This window comes from Theropithecus gelada, chromosome 16 (assembly GCF_003255815.1).
Source record: "Theropithecus gelada isolate Dixy chromosome 16, Tgel_1.0, whole genome shotgun sequence".
Taxonomy (NCBI): domain Eukaryota; kingdom Metazoa; phylum Chordata; class Mammalia; order Primates; family Cercopithecidae; genus Theropithecus; species Theropithecus gelada.
The window spans coordinates 5,764,263-5,785,031 of record NC_037684.1 but is presented as its reverse complement, the minus strand read 5'-3'; the positions used below and the strand labels follow the sequence as shown (position 1 = coordinate 5,785,031).

The 20,769-nt window shown below is 45.5% G+C and overlaps 1 protein-coding gene across 1 annotated transcript in view; it reads left to right on the top strand.

Annotated features, from left to right (window-relative positions):
- Positions 1–117: 117 nt before the first annotated feature.
- UTP6 (UTP6, small subunit processome component) overlaps positions 118–20,769 on the top strand; it is a 31,210-nt gene continuing 10,558 nt past the window's right edge. Inside the window, exons 1-10 of the mRNA XM_025362311.1 lie at positions 118–233; positions 2,243–2,320; positions 3,484–3,565; positions 5,378–5,459; positions 9,458–9,642; positions 11,440–11,519; positions 11,902–11,979; positions 14,991–15,170; positions 16,994–17,074; positions 17,256–17,365. Of these exons, the coding sequence (XP_025218096.1) occupies positions 126–233; positions 2,243–2,320; positions 3,484–3,565; positions 5,378–5,459; positions 9,458–9,642; positions 11,440–11,519; positions 11,902–11,979; positions 14,991–15,170; positions 16,994–17,074; positions 17,256–17,365 (1,064 nt within the window). The 5' untranslated portion in view covers positions 118–125. The remainder of the gene's footprint in view (positions 234–2,242; positions 2,321–3,483; positions 3,566–5,377; positions 5,460–9,457; positions 9,643–11,439; positions 11,520–11,901; positions 11,980–14,990; positions 15,171–16,993; positions 17,075–17,255; positions 17,366–20,769) is intronic.

The window sequence follows — 20,769 nt, the reverse complement described above, 5'->3', positions numbered from 1 at the left end:
AAAAAAAAAAAAAAAAAAAAAAATGTGTGAGTATTAAAATTGGATCATTTGGTTCTTTTCTTGTCTGACTTGATTAATTTATTGAAATGAAATCTGATGTTTTTTCACTTACAGCTTTGTGGATTATGGCAGCCAAATGGGAAATGGAAGATCGATTGTCTTCAGAAAGCGCAAGGCAACTCTTTCTTCGGGCACTGCGCTTTCATCCAGAGTGCGCAAAACTTTATAAAGAAGTAAGTGTGTGTGCACATGGGATGAGATGGTGATGTCTCAGTTTGGTCCTCTGGAGACATATATTGTTTTTTTTTTCCTGGATTCAAGCAGTTCTTATACCTCAGCCTCCTGAGTAGCTGAGATTACAGGTGCCCGCTACCATACCCGGCTATTTTTTGTGTTTTTAGTAGTGATGGGGTTTTGCCTTGTTGGCCAGGCTGGACACACACACACACACACACACACACACATTTTTTTTTGAGACAGAGTCTCGCTCTGTCGCCCAAGCTGGAGTGCAGTGGCGCAGTCTTGGCTCACTGCAAGCTCTGCCTCCCAGGTTCACGCCATTCTCCTGCCTCAGCCTCCCGAGTAGCTGGGACTATAGGTGCCCGCCACCACGCCCAGCTAATTTTTTGTATTTTTTAGTAGAGATGGTGTTTCACCGTGTTAACCAGGATGGTCTCGATCTCCTCACCTCGTGATCTGCCCGCCTTGGCCTCCCAAAGTGCCGGGATTACAGGCGTGAGCCACTGTTCCCGGCCCGTGTATTCTTTATTAAATAAAAAAGGCTTCAATTTATGGAGGCTAGGAATAAGTGTGGAGGTGTGGGTAAAGAAAAGCCTCTTTTTTTTCTGGAGACGGAGTTTCACTCTGGTGCCCAGGCTGGAGTACAGTGGCCCAGTCTTGGCTCATTGCAACCTCTACCTCCTGGGTTCAAGCGATTCTCCTGCCTCAGCCTCCCAAGTAGCTGGGATCACAGAGGCCCCTCATCACGTCTGGCTAATTTTTGTATTTTTAGTAGAGATGGGGTTTTGCCCTGTTGGGCAGGCTAGTCTCGAACTACCAACCTCAGGTGATCCACCCGCCTCAGCCTCCCAAAGTGGTGGGATTACAGGTGTGAGCCACCGTGCCTGGCCAGGGAAAAACATCTTTTTATTTTTTGGCCAGTGGTAGGTGTTGACACTGCAGCTTCTAAGTTAGTTGAGAGGTTAGAACCCCCACCTCCTTCCTGTGGTTGGAAGGAATAGGGAACTAGACTCTAACATTTTTTTAGTTGGGAGCCAGATTTAGCCTCTTTATACTTTTGTTTTTATTTTTTTTCTTTTTCCCCTTGTTCCCTTGGTTCTCCAAAGAAGCCCTCTTCTGGCTTCTTTGCCTTGTCTTCCTCTTTTCTCCACGTTCTTTCTGTCTCCTTTTCTTGAGATAGATACCTGGCACTACTTCCTTTCCCTCTTTGGGGACTTACTCCCTTATGGATGGTACCGTAGAACATTTGAGGGCCAAGCTTTAGATGAAAATCCCAAATAATAGAAAGGATGTATTGGAAGCTGCACTGTTTGAGTCATTTGTCAGGATAAAAGAGAAACTGCTATTTAATTATTATTTTTTTTGAGACGGAGTCTCACTCTGTCACTCAGGCAGGAGTTCAATGGTGTGTTCCTGGCTCACTGCAGCCTCTGCCTCCGGGGTTCAAACTATTCTCCTGCCTCAGCCCCTGAAGTAGCTGGGATTATAGGTGTGCGCCACCATGCCCTACTAATTTTTGTATTTTTAGTAGAGATGGGGTTTCACAATGTTGGGCAGGCTGGTCTCAAACTCCTGACCTCAAGTGATCCGCCCACCTCGGCCTCCCAAAGTGTTGGGATTACAGGCATGCCCAGCCTGCTATTTAATTCTTAAATGAAAATTAAGGCTGGATGTGGTGGCTCATGCCTTTAATCCCAGCACTTTGGGAGGCTGAGGCAGGAGGATCACTTGAGGTCAGTTGTTTGAGGCCAGGCAGCAACGTAGCAAGACCCTGTCTCTCCAAAAAATAAAAATAAAAAAATTACCTGAGTGTGATGGGATGTGCCTCTAATCCTAGCTACTAAGGAGGCTGAGGCAAGGGGATCACTTGAGCACAGGAATTTGTGACCGAAATGAGCTGTGATCACCAGTGCACTCCAGCCTGGGTGACAGAGCAAGACCCTGTCTCAAAAAAATTTAAAAAAGCATCTCCAAAGACTTTCAGTTTATTTCCCTTCTGTAGTACTTTAGGATGGAGCTGATGCATGCGGAAAAACTGAGGAAAGAGAAGGAAGAATTTGAAAAAGCCAGTATGGATGTGGTAAGGTTCTAATTATTTTATTCTCACTTGCTAACAATGTATAGCATTTTGAGCCTACTTAGGAGTAAGAGAAAATATTTGGAATATATTTTTCTTTTTTTTTTTTAAGACGGAGTCTTGTTCTGCCACACAGGCTGGAGTGCAGTGGCACCATCTCGGCTCACTGCAAGCTCTGCCTCCCGGTTCAAGCTTTAATGTTTAATGTTGTTCCATTTTGAAACTTCCAGATGAGTTAGTGTTAATTATAAGTGGACTTAGGAAAGTGAAGCTTTATGCTATAAAAATAGATATTTGGACTAATTAATGTGGTCCTCAAAATTGTTACTTACAGAATAGCCAAATGCTATTCTTTAACACTGTATGATCTCATAAAGTGATATATTAATGGATTCAAGGAGCTTGAGAAAGGTTGTGAAATGTATGGTTTCCTGGCCTTCTTTCTTTCCCTTTTTATATAATTTCTTATGTGACAGAATAATTAAAAGATTTAGAATGTTAGAGCTGAGAAGAAACTTTGCTATTGTCTGTTATTGTGGTTTCCAGCTTAGAACTTTTTTCTCAGATGGAGTCTTGCTCTTGTTGCCCAGGGTGGAGTGCAATGGCACGATCTTGGCTCACTGCAACCCCCGCCTCCCGGGTTCAAGTGATTGTCTTGCCTTAGCCTCCTGAGTAGCTGGGATTACAGGCGCCCCGCCACCATGCCTGGCTAATTTTTGTATTTTTAGTAGAGATGGGGTTTCACTATGTTGGCCAGGCTGGTCTTGAACTCCTGACCTCAAGTGATCCACCCGCCTCAGCTTCCTAAAGTGCTGGGATTGTAGGCGCTAGCCACTGCGCCAGGCCGGGACTTTTTTATTCAAATAAAATGTTACACAGAAGCGCAAATAAGACATGTAAAATCTGACTTGTTTTGGTCCAAGTGGAGAGTGAGGCCTTAAGCTGTGTGATCTTGCCACCACTCTTGGAGCCTGAAAGAACACAGTTGGAAGATCAGTGATCTTGTTCAAGCTGCATACTTTACAAGTGAGAGAACTGGCCTGGAGAGAGAGACATGATTTGCCAGTGGTCATATGGCACAGATAGTCTAGGATTGTTAATTTTCGTCCTAGTGCTTTTCCTCCTTGTACTACCTATTAAGTTATGTTTGATATAACACTCTTTAGGAGCATCCTGATTATTCTGAAGAAATCCTTAAGGGCGAGTTGGCACGGATCATCTACAAAAATTCTGTAAGCATAATTAAAGGTAGGTATCTTTTGAACATTATTTTTGGTAGGAAAGTGAAACATTCTTTTCCTAATGATGATCTTTACCTAGTTTTGAAATTTTCCAGTAGAATGTATATAAAACTCTGTAGGAATAGTGTCCTGTTTCTTTCAGAAAATACTTATTTTTCCTAGGCTATAGTTGAACATTTCAGTAACTTTTTTACTTATTTTTTGAGATGGAGTCTCGATCTGTTGCCCAGGCTGGAGTGCTGTGGGGCAATCTCGGCTCACCACAGCCTCTGCCTCCTGTGTTCAAGTGATTCTCCTGCCTCAGCCTCCCAAGTAGCTGGGACTATAGGCGCGCACCACCCTGCCTGGCTAATTTTTGTATTTTTAGGAGAGACATGGTTTCACTATGTTGGCCAGGCTGGTCTTGTACTCCTGACCTCATGATCTGCCCCCCTCGGCCTCTCAAAGTGCTGGGATTACAGGCGTGAGCCACCATGCCCGGCATAAGTCTCTTTTTATTTTTTTATTTTTTTATTTTTTATTTTTTATTTTTTTTTTTTTGAGACGGAGTCTCGCGCTGTCGCCCAGGCTGGAGTGCAGTGGCGCGATCTCGGCTCACTGCAAGCTCCGCCTCCCGGGTTCACGCCATTCTCCTGCCTCAGCCTCCTGAGTAGCTGGGACTACAGGCGCCCACCACCGCGCCCGGCTAATTTTTTGTATTTTTAGTAGAGACGGGGTTTCACTGTGGTCTCGATCTCCTGACCTTGTGATCCGCCCGCCTCGGCCTCCCAAAGTGCTGGGATTACAGGCGTGAGCCACCGCGCCCGGCAAGTCTCTTTTTAAAATTTATATTCTACTCCCATTTTTTTTCCTTAAATTTCTATAGGTTTGGGCCAGGTGCGGTGGCTCATGCCTGTAATCCCAGCACTTTGGGAGGTCGAGGCAGGTGGATCACCTGAGGTCAGGAGTTCATGAGTAGCCTGACCAACAAGGTGAAACCCCGTTTCTACTAAAAATACAAAAATTAACTCGGTGTGGTGGTGGGCGCCTATAATCCCAGCTACTTAGGAGGCTGAGGCAGGAGAATCGCTTGAACCTGGGAGGTGGAGGTTGCAGTGACTGAGCTGAGAGAGTGCCTAGGCAACAGAGCGAGACTTCATCTCACAAAAATAAAAATGTCAGTAGGTTTTTGGGGAACAGGTTTAGTGGTGATTTTTGAGATTTTGGTGCACCCATTAGCGAGCAGTGTACACTGTAGCCAGTGTGTAGTCATTTATCCTTCCATTTATTTTTTTTTGAGACAGGGTCTCACTCTGTCACCCACGCAGGAGTGCAATGGTACAATCATGGCTCACTGTAGTCTCGACTTCATGGGCTCAGGCATGGGCTCAGGCGATTCTCCCACTTCAGCCTCCTGAGTAGCTGGGCATGGACCTCTATGCCTGGCTAATTTTTGTGCTTTTAGTAGAGATGAGGTTTCACCGTGTTGTCCAGGCTAGTCTTGAACTCCTGAGCTCAAGTGATCTTCCTGCCTTGGCCTCCCAAAGTGATGACATTACTGGAGTGAGCCATTGCACAGTTCTCGTGGAGTAATTAAATAATGTGGGGAGTTGAAAATTAGTTCTATTTTTATGAATACTTCAAAGATATTAACAATAGCTTTGCTTGAGTAGGGGGACCCTGAGGTGAGGGGACTATGGGATGACTTTTCTTCTATTTTGTTCTGTTTCTCATTTAAAAAACAAAAAGATTAACTCTAGTACATGAGAAGAATGCTACTTTTAAAGTAAAGTGACTCTTATTGGCAATAAACGTCTCCTTCCTTGCTTTTTAAATTTAGGTGCAGAATTTCACGTGTCACTGCTTTCAATTGCACAGCTATTTGACTTTGCCAAAGATCTACAAAAAGAGATTTATGATGAGTAAGTAACATTAGTAGAAAGGTGAAGATATCTATTTCTGATCTTGAGATTAAGGGTTTGAGGTTGGATATTTAGTAGAAGAGAAAGAAGATACCACACTAAATCCCTGGAATAAAAGCTAATATTAGCCGGGTGCAGTGGCTCACAACTGTAATCCCAGCACTTTGGGAGGTTGAGGTGGGTGGATCACTAGAGATCAGGAGTTCGAGACCAGCCTGAACAACATGGTGAAACCCTGTCACTACTAAAAATAAAAAATTAGCTGGGTATGGTGATGCATGCCTGTAATCCCAGCTACTTGGGAGGCTGAGTCAGGTGAGACTCTCTTGAACCTGGGAGGCGGAGGTTGCAGTGAGCCAAGATTCCACAATTGCACTCCAGCCTGGGCGACAAGAGCGAAACTCCATCTCAAAAAAAAAAAAAACAAAAAACAAAAAAAAACAACCTAATATCATATTATGTTAAAAAAAATTTTTTTTTTTTTTTTTTTTTTGAGACAGAGTCTCGCTCTGCCACCCAGGCTGGAGTGCAGTGGCGTGATCTTGGCTCACTGCAAGCTCCGCCTCCCGGGTTCATGCCATTCTCCTGCCTCAGCCTCCCGAGTAGCTGGGATTACAGGCGCCCGCCACCTCGCCCGGCTAGTTTTTTTGTATTTTTTAGTAGAGACGGGGTTTCACCGTGTCAGCCAGGATGGTCTCGATCTCCTGACCTCGTGATCCGCCCGTCTCGGCCTCCCAAAGTGCTGGGATTACAGGCTTGAGCCACCGCGCCTGGCTAAAAAATTTTTTTCCTGGCCCAGTGCGGTAGCTCACACTTTGGGATCCCAGCATTTTGGGAGACCAAGGCAGGCGGATCATTTCAGCTCAGGAGTTTGAGAGCAGCCTGGGCAACATAGTGAAACCCTGTCTCTACAAAAATAAGCTAGGTATGGTGGTGGATTCTTGTAGTCTTAGCTACTCTGGAGGCTGAGGTGGGAAGATCACCTGAGTCCGGGAGGCTGAGGCTGGAGTGAGCTGTGATCCTGCCACTGCACTCCTGTCTGGGTCACAGAGTGAGACTGTGTCTCAGAAGAAAAAAAGTATCTTCCTGATTAAGTTCTTTGATTCACTTATTGGGGGAAATAGTTTATTCAATAAAAAAAAAATCTAAAGCTTATATAAAATTGTAAATTCTATTTTCCTGGCATTTATCCATAAAATGGGAGTTATATGTTTATAGTTGAGTGCTGGTAATTCTTTTTATTTCTTTATTATATTTTTATTTACGTTTTTAATTATAGAGATGAGGTCTCACTATGTTGCCCAGGTTGGTCTTGAACTCAGCTCAAGTGATCCTCCTGCGTTAGCCTCCCAAAGTGCAAGGATTACAGATGTGAGCCATTACACATGGCTGGTAATTTTATTCTTTAATGTCTGATTATATGGTTTAACAATTATTTGTAAGCTTTGGCAACATGGTGAGATCTTGTTTTTACCAAAAATAACAATAAAATTAGCTGGGTATGGTGTTGTGTGCCTGTAGTCCCAGCTACTTGCAGGACTGAGGTGGGAGGATCCCTTGAGCCTGTGAGGTTGAGGCTGCCGTGAGCTGTTATTGCGTCACCGCACCCCAGCCTGGGTGACAGAGTGAGACTATTAAATTTTTAATGAAAAAAAAATTATTTGTAGCCTACCTTGTGGGTACTTGCGTTCTTTGGTAGCACCACTTCCTTTGACAGGAGGAGAAATAGAACTTGAATCAGTTTGTTGTTTGGGTATCTTCAGGGTTTTGAGAGAGGAATAGGTTGTGCTTTTTCTGTATTATTTAGAAAATGAAGAACCTTGGGCCGGGCACGGTGGCTCACACCTGTAATCTCAGCACTTTTGGAGGCCAAGGTGGGCGGATCACCTGAGATCAAGAGATTGAGACCATCCTGGCCAACATGGTGAAACCCCGTCTCTACTGAAAATACAAAAATTAGCTTGGTGTGGTGGCATGCACCTGTAATCCTAGCTACTTGGGAGGCTGAGGCAGGAGAATCACTTGAACCTGGGAGGTGGAGGTTGCAGTGAGCTGAGATCACGCCACTGCACTCCATCCTGGTGATGGAGCAAGACTGTCTCCAAAAAAAAAAAGCTGGGTGCAGTGGCTCTTGCCTGTAATCCCAGCATTTGGGAATGCCGAGGTGGGCGGATCACCTGAGGTCAGGAGTTTGAAACCGGTCTGGCCAACATGGTGAAACCCCACCTCTACTAAAAATACAAAAATTAGCTGGGTGTGGTGTCACATGCCTGTAATCCCAGGTGCTCGGGAGGCTGAGGCAGGAGAATCGCTTGAACCCAGGAGGCGGAGGTTATAGTGAACTGAGATTGTGCCACTACACTCCAGCTTGGGCAACAAGAGAGAAACTCTGTCTGAAAACACACACACACTGAAAATGAAGAGCTCAGATATAATGAAGTTCTTTAGGTTGGGCACAGGGGCTGTAATCCCAACATTTTGGGATGGACGATTGCTTGAGCCCCCAGGAGTTGGAGACTATCCTGGGCAACATGGCAAAACTCTGTACAATAAAACTACCAAAATTAGCTGGGTATGGTGGCATGCACTTACAGTACCAGCTACATGGGAGGCTGAGGTGGGAGGATTACCTGAGCCTGGGAGGTGGAGGCTGCAGTGAGCCATGATGGCACCACTGCACTCCAGCCTGGGTGACAGACCCTATCTCAAAAACAAAAAAAAGTTCTTCAGGTCTCTTGGAGTCTTGTGTTGTCACAGATAACTGCTGATTTGAGTTTGAGAGCTAACTTGAAAGTTAGCATTTGTGAATGATACCTGAAATATTCTGAAACTCAATAAATGTGGGACAACTCTGGCCAGGTGCGGTGGCTCACACCTGTAATCTCACCCAGCACTTTGGGAGGCTGAGGCAGGAGGATCACTTGAGGTCAAGAGTTTGAGACCAGTCTGGCCAACATGGTGAAAACTTGTCTCAAAAAAATATACAAAAATTAGCCAGGTGTGGTGGTGTGCATCTGTAGTTCTAGCTCCTTGGGAGGCTGAGGCAGGAGAATTGCTTGAATCCGGGAGGTGGGGGTTACAGTGAGCTGAGATCACGCCACTGCAGTCCAGCCTTGGTGACAGTGAGATTCTGGCTCAATAAACAACAACAGAAAAAAAAGGTAGGACAATTCTGATCCATTGACAAAATTTCTACAATGAGTGAAGATATTCTGGAGAGCCTGTTGGGAAATAGATTTTTTCATTTGTTTGTTTTTTTTTTTTTGAGATGGAGTCTCGCTCTGTCACCCAGGCTGGAGTGCAGTGGCCGGATCTCAGCTCACTGCAAGCTCCGCCTCCCGGGTTTATGCCATTCTCCTGCCTCAGCCTCCCGAGTAGCTGGGACTACAGGCGCCCGCCACCTCGCCCGGCTAGTTTTTTGTATTTTTTAATAGAGACGGGGTTTCACCGTGTTAGCCAGGATGGTCTCAATCTCCTGACCTCGTAATCCGCCCGTCTCAGCCTCCCAAAGTGCTGGGATCACAGGCTTGAGCCACTGCGCCCGGCCTGGTGTGTTTTTTTTTTTTTTTTTTTTTTTTTTATGAGACAGAGTCTCGCTTTGTCACCCAGGCTGGAGTGATACGATCTTGGCTCACTGCAACTTCCGCTTCATGGGTTCAAGCAATTCTCCTGTCTCAGCCTCTCTAGTAGCTCGGACTACAGTCACACACCACCATGCCTGGCTTATTTTTGTATTTTTAGTAGGGATGGGGTTTCACCATATTGGTCAGGCTGGTCTCGAACTCCTGACCTCAGGTGATCCACCCACCTCGGACTCCCAAAGTTCTGATCTCCAAAAGGCGTGACCCACTGGGCCCGGCCTGGGAAATAGTTTTTATGGTACTGCAGTTGTTACAGGGATGTGCTGTGTAGATTTTTTAAGCATAGGTAACTGTTTCTCTGATACTCCGAGTTAGTTTCTTGTTGTGGGATAGATACAGGTAAGTTGTATTTTTCAGCCTTCAGACTCTACACACAGATGATCCTCTCACTTGGGATTATGTAGCAAGGCGAGAATTAGAGATCGAGTCACAGACAGGAGAAGAGCAGCCCACAACGAAACAAGCCAAAGCAGTGGAGGTTGGCCGGAAGGAGGAGAGATGCTGTGCTGTATATGAAGAGGCAGTGAAGACTCTGCCAACAGGTGAGCTTCACCAAACCATGGTGTGATAGAGAAGGAATAGTACCCCTGAGTGTGAAACTTAAGCTCCCGTTCCCATTGCCAAAATCAATATTGGGGATCTCTCTATAGTATAGTTACGATGTGCCTGACTTTCTCTTTTTTTTTCTTTTTTTTCTTTTTTTTGGGAGATGGAGTCTCGTTCTGTCACCCAGGCTGGAGTTCAGTGGCTTGATCTAGGCTCACTGCAACCTCTGCCTCCCGGGTTCAAGCAATTCTTTTGCCTCAGCCTCCCGAGTAGCTGGGACTACAGGTGCCTGCCACCATGCCCAGCTAATTTTTTTGTATTTTAGTAGAGACGGGGTTTCACCGTGTTGCTCAGGCTGGTCTTGAACACCTGAGCTCAGGTGATCCACTCGCCTTGGCTTCCCAAAGTGCTAGGATTACAGGATTACAGGTATGAGCCACCGCGTCTGGCTTTTTTTTTTTTTTTTTTTTGAGACAAAGTCTCACTCTTGCCCAAGCTGGAGTGCAATGTCACAATCTGGGCTCACTACAGCCTCTGCCTCCTGGGTTCAAGCGATTCTCCTGCATCATCCTCCCGAGTAGCTGGGATTACAGGCATGTGCCACAATGCCCGGCTAATTTTTGTATTTTCAGTAGAGATGGAGTTTCACCATGTTGGCCAGGCTGGTCTTGAACTCCTGACCTCAGGTGATTTGCCCGCTTTGGCCTCCTAAAGTGCTGGGATTACATGCGTGAGCCACCGCATTTGGCCGTGCCTGGCTTTCTAACTTGGTCTTTGTCTGATGGTAATGGAGCTTTTATGACCTTCCTCCATAGTAGTGGTATTTAAGTTCATTTATTTTGGGGAAAACTTAGGAAATAATTCCTAAGATTCTTAAATTATTACTCCTTAATTACCTTTTTTTTTTTTTTGAGACAGGATCCTGCTGCGTCACCCAGGCTGGGGTGCAGTGGCACGATTGCAGCTCACTCCAACCTCTGCCTCCTGGGTTGAAGCAGTCCTCCCACCTCCGCCCCAAATAGTTGGGTCTACAGGCACGTGCCACCATGCCAGGCCAATTTTAATGTATTTTTTGTAGAGATGAAGTTTCGTCACATTGCCCAGGCTGGTCTTGAACTGCTGGAATCAAGCGATCTGCATGCCTCGGCCTCCCAAAGTGCTAGGATTACTGACGTCCTTAATTATTTATTTATTTTTTCTTTTTGAGACAGAGTCTCACTCTGTGACATGATCTCGGGTTACTGCAACCTCTTCCTCCCAGGTTTAAGCAATTCTCCTGCCTCAGCCTCCTGAGTAGCTGGGATTACAGGTGCATGCCACCATGCCCCACTGATTTTTGTATTTTTAGTAGAGATGAGGTTTCACCATGTTGGCCAGGCTGGTCTTGAACTCCTGACCTCAAGTGATCTGCCTGCCTCAGCCTCCCAAAGTGATGGGATTACAGGCGTGAACCACTGTGTCCGGCCCTTAATTATCTTTTGATAGTGATTTAATTTTTATTTTGTAATAATGTAGAATAAAGGCAGAGGGGATATATAACCTAGATAAGGCTTTCAATTTTTATGTTTAAGCTGTTAACTCAGTTGTTTTCCCCCAATATTTGAGGTGTTTTATTGGTTGTAGTCAAAATAACACTTTTTAAAATCAGGCTAATTTAAACTCTTCTTCAGAAGAGAGTTTTCCCCTCGAAGAAAAGATGTATGATGACTGTTGTTTTCCTTCTCTTTTAATAACTTTGATGTGATGAATGTTGAACTAAGTGATCTGATCAACATAATCTTTGACTTTTCCAGAGGCCATGTGGAAGTGTTACATCACCTTTTGCTTGGAAAGATTTACTAAGAAGTCAAATAGTGGGTTCCTTAGAGGGAAGGTGAGGTTGTTACATGGTTACATGGTTACAGTGGTTGACTAGATGGTGACTGTCTTCTGAAAGAAGAACAGAAGCACAGCTCTTTTGGTGTCTGGCATAGCTTCTGAAAACTTGTATGCTTAGCCACTCTCTCTCCCCTTGTGGGCGATGTGTTATTCTAAAGGTCTGAGTCTGGTTTGCTGCCAGGTTAGGAGGGGCTCTCATGTGACTGGGCTCTGTTCGGTGCAGCTGCCTAGCGCATCTATTCATAAGTGAAAGCACCATGCAGGAGCAAGTCAGCTTTGAATTCTCAGAAATGCGCAAAACTGCTTTTGTTCATGTCAGAGGCCAGAGGCCCCTGCTGGGATCTTTGTAATGAACTGAGGGATTTTTCTGTTTTCAGAGGTTGGAAAGAACCATGACTTCATTCAGGAAGGCACATGAACTGAAGCTTCTGTCAGAATGCCAATACAAGCAGTTGGTAAGGACGTAGAGAAAATATTTTCTGCCAGTTACAAATACCTTATTCCAGTTGTTTTGTGCCACAGTCATATTTTAAATATATATAGTCTTAAGATGAAGGCCATTCGGGAGTTTGGTATGTAAAGTGTGTTTATATGTGTTTGCCAGTATTTGGCATATGCTAAAAATGAAATCTGTACTAGTAAAGGGAGGAATATTATATAATGAAAAACACTTAGAACAAGAGTCATGATTTGGGTTTGTTTTACCACCCATTCCTTTTTTTTGAGACAAGTGTCTCACTCTCTTTCCCCAGGCTGGAGCACAGTGGCGCGATCTCAGCTCACTACAACCTCTGCCTCTTGGGTTCAAGTGATTCTTCTGCCTCAGCCTCCCAAGTAGCTGGGATCACAGGTGCATGCCACCACACCTGGCTAATTTTTGTATTTTTAGTAGAGACAGAGTTTCACTATGTTGGCCAGGCTGGTCTTGAACTCCTGACCTCAAGTGATCCACCTGCCTCGGCCTCCCAAAGTGCTGAGATTACAGGTGTGATCCACCGCTCCTGGCTGTGCCTGGTTGTCTAACTTGGTCTTTCAGGCGTGAGCCACCATGCCCAGCCTAGATGATTCATTTTCCGTCAGAAGAAACGTATCAAACCATTTCATCTCTTAGACTGGAGGCTCTATGGTTGGTAGGGAGTGTACCTGATTTGCTCACTGTTGAATCTAGCATATATAGTGTGCAATAAAAATGCTTGCTGAGTGTACTGATTATATACTGCCATTTAATGTTTCACACATTTGTACAATTGGATTGGTTTTAGGTTTTTTTTTTTTCTCTTTTTCAAATAATGTAGATATAAGCATTTTGAACAGGTAAGGTTTCCTTTCATTCGTGTATTTTTTGGCCCACATTTGTTAATGTAAAAGTCCCAAATTGAAGTGTTGAGCACTTTCATGACTCTTGCTACAAACTGTCAAATTGAATTTCAGAAAAATTGCATTAGTTTATGTTATGTCCAACTCTGAATGAATATACCTGTTTCTTTGACACACCACAAATACTGATTTTGTATTTATTAAGTTTTAAAAATTTTTTTGGAGACAGAGTCTTGCTCTGTCACCCAGCCTGGAGTGTAGGCATGATCTCGGCCCACTGCAACTTCCTCCTCCCAGGTTTAAGTGATTCTCCCACCGCATCCTCCTGAGTAGCTGGGATTACAGGCGTGCACCAACACACTTGGCTAATTTTTGTATTTTTAGTAGAGACAAGGTTTCACCATGTTGGCCAAGCTGGTCTCGTGGTCTTGACCTCAGGTGATCCGCCTGTCTCGGCCTCCGAAAGTGCTGGGGTTACAGGCGTGAGCCACTGAGCCTGGCCTATTTGTTAATTTTCATCCTCTGTTGGGCGAGCATGTGTTCTGGCATAGTGAACTGTTTTGTTTTTATTTATTTATTATTTTTTTGAGATGGAGTTTTGCTCTTGTTGCCTAGGCTGGAGTGCAATGGCACCATCTCGGCTCACCTCAACCTCCGCCTCCTGGATTCAAGTGATTCTCCTGACTCAGCTTCCCGAGTAGCTGGAATTATAAGCATGCACCACCATGCCTGGCTAATTTTGTATTTTTAGCAGCGACAGGCTTTTTCCATGTTGGTCAGGCTGGTGTCGAACTCCCAACCTTAGGTGATCTGCCTGCCTCAGCCTCCCAAAGTGCTGGGATTACAGGCGTGAGCCACCGCGCCCGGCTATGAACTGTTTTATTAAAAACTTATGGCCGGGCGCGGTGGCTCAAGCCTGTAATCCCAGCACTTTGGGAGGCCGAGACGGGCGGATCACGAGGTCAGGAGATCGAGACCATCCTGGTGAACACGGTGAAACCCCGTTTCTACTAAAAAATACAAAAAAAAACTAGCCGGGCGAGGTGGCGGGCGCCTGTAGTCCCAGCTACTCCGGAGGCTGAGGCAGGAGAATGGCGGGAACCCGGGAGGCGGAGCTTGCAGTGAGCTGAGATCCGGCCACAGCACTCCAGCCTGGGTGACAGAGCAAGACTCCGTCTCAAAAAAAAAAAAAAAAAAAAAAAAAAAAAAAAAAACTTATGCCGGGCATGGTGGCTCATGCCTGTAATCCCAGCACTTTGGGAGGCCAAGGCAGGCAGATCATCTGAGGTCAGGAGTTCGAGACCAGCCTGGCCAACGTGGTGAAACCCCATCTCTACTAAAATACAAAAAATTAGCCGGGTGTGGTAGCAGGCACCTGTCATCCCAGCTACTTGGGAGGCCGAGGCAGGATAATTGCTTGAACCCGGGAGGCGGAGGTTGCAGTGAGTGGAGATCATCGCGCCACTGCACTCCAGGCTGGGCTACAGAGCGAGACTCCGTCTCCAAAAAAAAAAAAAAAAATAACACCTAACTTACAGTCTAAATTATTTATGTTCTCTGGTTTTTACGTCTTCCCTGTTTTTGGATAACCCTCATGGGTATCATGGGTAGGAGCAGTGAAAAGAGGAGAAATTCTAAATTGTTCACTTTGCTCCTGTTTAACAGCCATGGAAAATTTGTTTTGATACCTATAAATTATCACATAGCTCTTTTCTTTTCTTTTGTTTTTTTTTTTTTTGAAATGAAGTCTTGCTCTGTTGCCGAGGTTGGAGTGCAGTGGCGTGATCTCAGCTTACTGCAATCTCCCTCCTGGGTTCAAGCGATTCTCCTGTTTCAGCCTCCTGAGTAGCTGGGATTACAGACGCCCACTGCCACAACCAGATAATTTTTGGATTTTTAGTGGAGACAGGGTTCACCATGTTGGCCAGGATGGTCTCGATCTCCTGACCTCGTGGTCTGCCTGCCTCGGCCTCCCAAAGTGCTGGGGTTAACAGGTGTGAGCCACCATGCGTGGCCTCTTTTTTATTTTAAATTGTAGTGGAAAGGTTGGTGAAATTCTTGCCTCAAATGAGGTGTTTATTTGTCTCCATTTATATAGATTGTTTGGGTTTCAGTAATTAATTTACCAGTCATCCTTCGTCTTGTCTAGATTGTTTCATTGCTGTGTCATAAATTCCTGAGGGAAGCTCTGGAAGTGGCAGTAGCTGGAACTGAATTGTTTAGAGACTCTGGGACAATGTGGCAGCTGAAGCTGCGGGTGCTGATTGAGTCAAAGAGTCCTGACATAGCCATGCTTTTTGAAGAAGCCTTTGTGCACCTGAAACCCCAGGTCAGTGAGCTGGATCTTTTGTATTCATTATATTTGGGAAACCTTTTAAGACTAGCCAAAGCTCATTTGGAATATACTTGTCTGTTGAGAGCCAATTCTAGAGTGGCATTTGTTATTAAGTGGTGATGGTTCATAGGTTAAGAGTAGAAGAAGTTGCCTGTATTTAATATCCTTTATTTGAAAGTTGACCAAATTATATAAAACTTCCTATTGTATTTAGGAATAGAATGGTATTTCTTATAAAGTCAGAAATACCGGTAAAATATTAATGTCACTTGCTGAATATAAGCCCAACTTTTTTTTTTTTTTTTTTGGGATGGAGTCTTGCTCTGTTGCCCAGGCTGGAGTACAGTGGTGTGATCTCAGCTCACTGCAGTCTCCACCCCCCGGGTTCAAGCAATTCTCCTGCCTCAGCCTCCCGAGTAGCTGGGACTACAGGTGTGTGCCATCACACCCGGCTAATATTTTCTTTTTTTTTTTTTGAGACGGAGTCTCGCTCTGTCGCCCAGGCTGGAGTGCAGTGGCCGGATCTCGGCTCACTGCAAGCTCCGCCTCCCGGGTTCACGCCATTCTCCTGCCTCAGCCTCCCGAGTAGCCGGAACTACAGGCGCCCGCCACCGCGCCCGGCTAGTTTTTTGTATTTTTTTAGTAGAGACGGGGTTTCACCATGTTAGCCAGGATGGTCTCGATCTCCTGACCTCGTGATCCGCCCGTCTCGGCCTCCCAAAGTGCAGGGATTACAGGCTTGAGCCACCGCGCCCGGCCTAATATTTTCTATTTTAGTGGAGACAGAATTTCTCCATGTTGGCCAGGCTGGTCTGGAACTCCTAGCCTCAAGTGATCTGCCCTCCTGGGCCTCCCAAAGTGCTGAGATTATAGGTGTGAGCCATGGTGTATGGCCAGATTCACTTTGCAGTGAATTTTTTGTATTAGTAGGAAAAATGTATTCCAGAAGATAAAGTAGGAAAAAAACTACTGCTCACTTGGTGGTGTTTTCTTTTTCCTTTTTTTTTTTTGAGATGAAGTCTAGTTCTCTTGCCCAGGCTGGAGTGCATTGGTGCAATCTTGGCTCACTGCAACCTCCGCCTCCTAGGTTCAAGCGATTCTCTTGCCTCAGCCTCCCAAGTAGTAGAAGCGCCTGCCACCATGCTCAGCTAATTTTTGTATTTTTAGTAGAGACAGGGTTTTGCCATGTTGGCCAGGTTGATCTTGAACTCCTGGCCTCAAGTGTTCAAAGTTCTGGGATTACAAACGTGCGCCACCATGCCTAACCTCCGTCGTCAAAGTTCTGGGATTACAAATGTGCCACCATGTCTAACCTTTGCTGCTCATTTGTATGTATCTCTGGGACATGAATGAAGATCAGATAGTTCAGCCTAGATTAATTAGTTCTTGTGGGTCTTAGACAGCAGAGACGTGACCTGGGTAGCTGTGGATCTAACTATGTGGGCTGTTAATTGCTTACTTAACTAAAAGATGATTGACGATAACTACGTGAAATATTTCCCAATAGAAAGGAACTAAAATTCACAGAAGAGCGTTGCTCTGAGTGACTTGGTCAGAAGGCTGACTGTGTTCTGGCATGCCATTCCTGCTGGGCAATGAGAATTCTGTCACAATGAGAACTGTTTGGGAATGAATCCCTATTTTACATGTCGATTATCTTAGGAGGAACCTGCCTTTTTAACTAGTTTTCAGAGCATAGGACTAAACTGTCATTTTATAGCTTTAAAAAAATTGATACATAATATTTTACATATTTATAGGGTACATGCGATGTTTTGTTATATGCTATTTTCTAACATTTTTTAAACTGGGAGTAGGTTTGTCTGCCATTGTGGATTTCCTGGGCAGAGTGGAGTGAAGGTGCCAAAAGCCAAGAAGACACTGAGGCAGTCTTTAAGGTATAGGCACCGTGTTCCAAGTCTCGTGGTGTCGGGAATGGCAGAAGGTTCCCTGGTTGGCCAGCTCTAGTGTTGCAGGTGCGCCTAAAGCACTATGGAGTGGCCTCAGGTGGTTCTGGGAAAATCTGTTTTGATACCTGTAAGTTTTCTCACATAGCTTCTTTTTTCTTTTAAATTGTAGAAAGCTCTCTTAGCTGTTATAGGTGCCGACTCAGTAACCCTGAAGAATAAGTACCTGGATTGGGCTTATCGAAGTGGTGGCTACAGAAAGGCCAGAGCTGTGTTTAAAAGGTACTCACAGACGTTCATAGTTGTTGCTGGTCTCTCCACCCCATCCTCAGCCACTCATACCCAGATTATTTGTATCACAAATAGCATCTGAGGGAGTAATCCAATACACTTTTTCTTTTTTTTTTCTTTTTTGGATGGAGTCTCAGGCTGGGTGTGGTGGCTCACGCCTGTAATCCCAGCACTTTGGGAGGGCGAGGCGGGTGGATCACCTGAGGTCAGGAGTTCAAGACCAGTCTGACCAAAATGGAGAAACCCCGTCTCTACTAAAAATACAAAATTAGGCCGGGCGCGGTGGCTCAAGCCTGTAATCCCAGCACTTTGGGAGGCCGAGGCGGGTGGATCACGAGGTCAGGAGATCGAGACTATCCTGGCTAACATGGTGAAACCCCGTCTCCACTAAAAATACAAAAAACTAGCCGGGCGTGGTGGCGGGCGCCTGTAGTCTCAGCTACTTGGGAGGCTGAGGTGGGAGAATGGCGCGAACCCGGGAGGTGGAGCTTGCAGTGAGCCGAGATCACGCCACTGCACTCCAGCCTGGGAGCACAGCGAGACTCCATCTCAAAAAAAAAAAAAAAAAAAAAAAAAAAAAAAAAAATACAAAATTAGCCAGGCATGGTAGTACATGCCTGTAACCCCAGCTACTCGGGAGGCTGAGACAGGAGAATAGTTAAAACCCAAAAGGCGGAGGTTGCGGTGAGCTGAGATTGAGCCATTGCACTCCAGCCTGGGCAACAAGAGCGAAACTCCGTCTCCAAACAAACAGACAAAAAAAAAGATGGAATCGCATGTCTCGCTCTATTTCCCAGACTGGAGTGCAGTGGCACAATCTCGGCTCACTGCAACCGCCTCCTGCGTTCAAGTGATTCTCCTGCCTCAGCCTCCCGAGTAGCTGGGATTACAGACGCCTGTCACCACGCCTAGCTAATTTTTAACTTTTACATTTTAAAGACAAGGTTTCACCATGTTGACCAGGCTGGTCTCAAACTCCTGACCTCAGGTGATCTGCCCGCATCAGCCTCCCCAAAGTATAGGGATTACAGGCATGAGGCACTGCACGTGACCCAATACACTGTTTCATTTTCCTTTTTTTTTTTTTTTTTATTGTTTGTGTTTTTGAGACAGAGTTTCACTCTTGTCACCCAGGCTGGAGTACAGTGGCAAGATCTCAGCTCACTGCAATGTCCACTTCCCGGGTTTAAGGGATTCTTCTGCCTTAGCCTCCTGAGTAGCTGGGATTACAGATGTGCGACACCATGCCTGGCTAAATTTTGTAGTTTAGTAGTGACAGGGTTTCATCATGTTGGCCAGACTGGTCTCGAACTCTGGTCTCAAGTGATTTGCTTGTCTTGGCCTCTCAAAGTGCTGAGATTGCAGGCATGAGCCAGTGCATTCGGCTTCCAATAAACTTTTTCAAAAAGTAAAGTTTCTTTTTCTTTTTTGAGACAGGTTCTCACTCTGTCACCCAGGTTAGAGTGCAGTGGCATAAGCATGGTTCACTGAAGCCTTGAGCTTCTGGGCTCCAGCAGTCCTCCCACCTCAGCCTCCCAAATGTCTGGGTTTACAGGAATGTACCACCATGTCCAGCTAACTTAAAACATTTTTTTTTTGGTAGAGTCTGAGTCTCACAGCATTGTTCAGCCTGGTCTCAAACTCCTGGGCTTAAGCAGTCCTCCTGCTTCAGCCTCTCAAAGTATTAGGATTATAAGTGTAAGCCACCATGCTTGGCCTTCTTTTTCTTTTTTTCGAACAATAAAAGCAGTTCATTGTGGTGAGGGAAAACATAGCCATGATAATTTATTATATCATCAAAGGAAAAATTACTGTTAACATATAATTTTAAAATTTGTTTTTATGTAGTTGAGATTATAGTGTAACCGTAGTTTTATTTACGATTAAAAAAAATTTTTTTTTTTTTTGAGATGAAGTCTCGCTCTGCTGCCCAGACTGGAGTGCAGTGGTATATTCTTGGCTCACTGCAACTTCTGCCTCCCGGGTTCAAGTGATTCTCCTGCCTCAGCCTCCCAAGTAGCTGGGATTACAGGCATGTGCCACGACGCCTGGCTAATTTTTTATATTTTTAGTAGATACGGGTTTTTGCCATGTTGGCCAGGCTGGTCTCAAACTCCTGACCTTTGGTGACCCGCCTGCCTCGGCCTCCCAACGTGCTGGGATTACAGGTGTGAGTCACGGTGCCCGGCCTAAATATTTTTTTTTCTTTGAGACAGAGTCTTGTTCTGTTGCCCAGGCTTAGTGTAGTGGCCCCATCTTGGCTCACTGCAAACTCTGCCTCCCTGGTTCAAGCAATTCTTGTGCCTTAGCTTCCCAAGTAGCTGGGACTGCAGGTATTGCACCACCACACCCAGGTAATTTTTTTATTTTTAGTAGAGATGGGGTTTTACTCTGTTGCCCAGGCTGGTCTTGAACTCCTGGGCCCAAGCAGTCTGCCCAGCTGAGTCTCCCAAAGTGCTGGGATTACAGGCATGAGTTACCATGCCTGGCCATGCCCAGCTAATTCTTAAATTTTTTTGTAGAGTCGGGGTCTCGCTTTGTTGCTTAAACTGATCTTGACCTTATGGCTTCCAGTGATCTTCTTGCCTTGGCCTCCCAAAGGGCTGGGATTGTAGGTGTGAGGCACTGTGCCCAGCCAAAAATTTTTTATAAACATCATTTATTAAACATCGCCATATGAGCTGGGCACACTGGGTCAAGGCCTGTAATCTCAGGACTTTGGGAGACTGAGACAAGAGGATTGCTTGAGCCCAAGTGTTTTGAGACCAGCCTGGGCAACACAGTGAGACTTCATTTCTATTAAAAGTTAAAAGAAAAAAAGTTGGGTGTCGTGGCATGTGCCTGTGATTTTAGCTCTTTGGGAAGCTGAAGTGGGAGGATCACTTGAGTCCAGGTGGTTGAGGCCGTAGTGAGCCGTGTTTGTGCTACTACATTCCAGCTTTGGTGATAGAGTGAAAACCTATCTCAAAACAAAAACAAAAACAGGCCGTGGCTCACACCTGTAATCCCAGCACTTTGCGGGGCCAAGGCAGGCGGATCATGAGGTCAGGCGATCAAGACCATCCTGGCTAACACAGTGAAACCCCCATCTCTATTTTTTTTTTTTTTTTTGAGACGGAGTCTCGCTCTGTCGCCCAGGCTGGAGTGCAGTGGCCGGATCTCAGCTCACTGCAAGCTCCGCCTCCCGGGTTCACGCCATTCTCCTGCCTCAGCCTCCCGAGTAGCTGGGACTACAGGCGCCCGCCACCTCGCCCGGCTAGCTTTTTGTATTTTTTAGTAGAGACGGGGTTTCACCGTGTTAGTCAGGATGGTCTCGATCTCCTGACCTCGTGATCCGCCCGTCTCGGCCTCCCAAAGTGCTGGGATTACAGGCTTGAGCCACCGCGCCCGGCCTA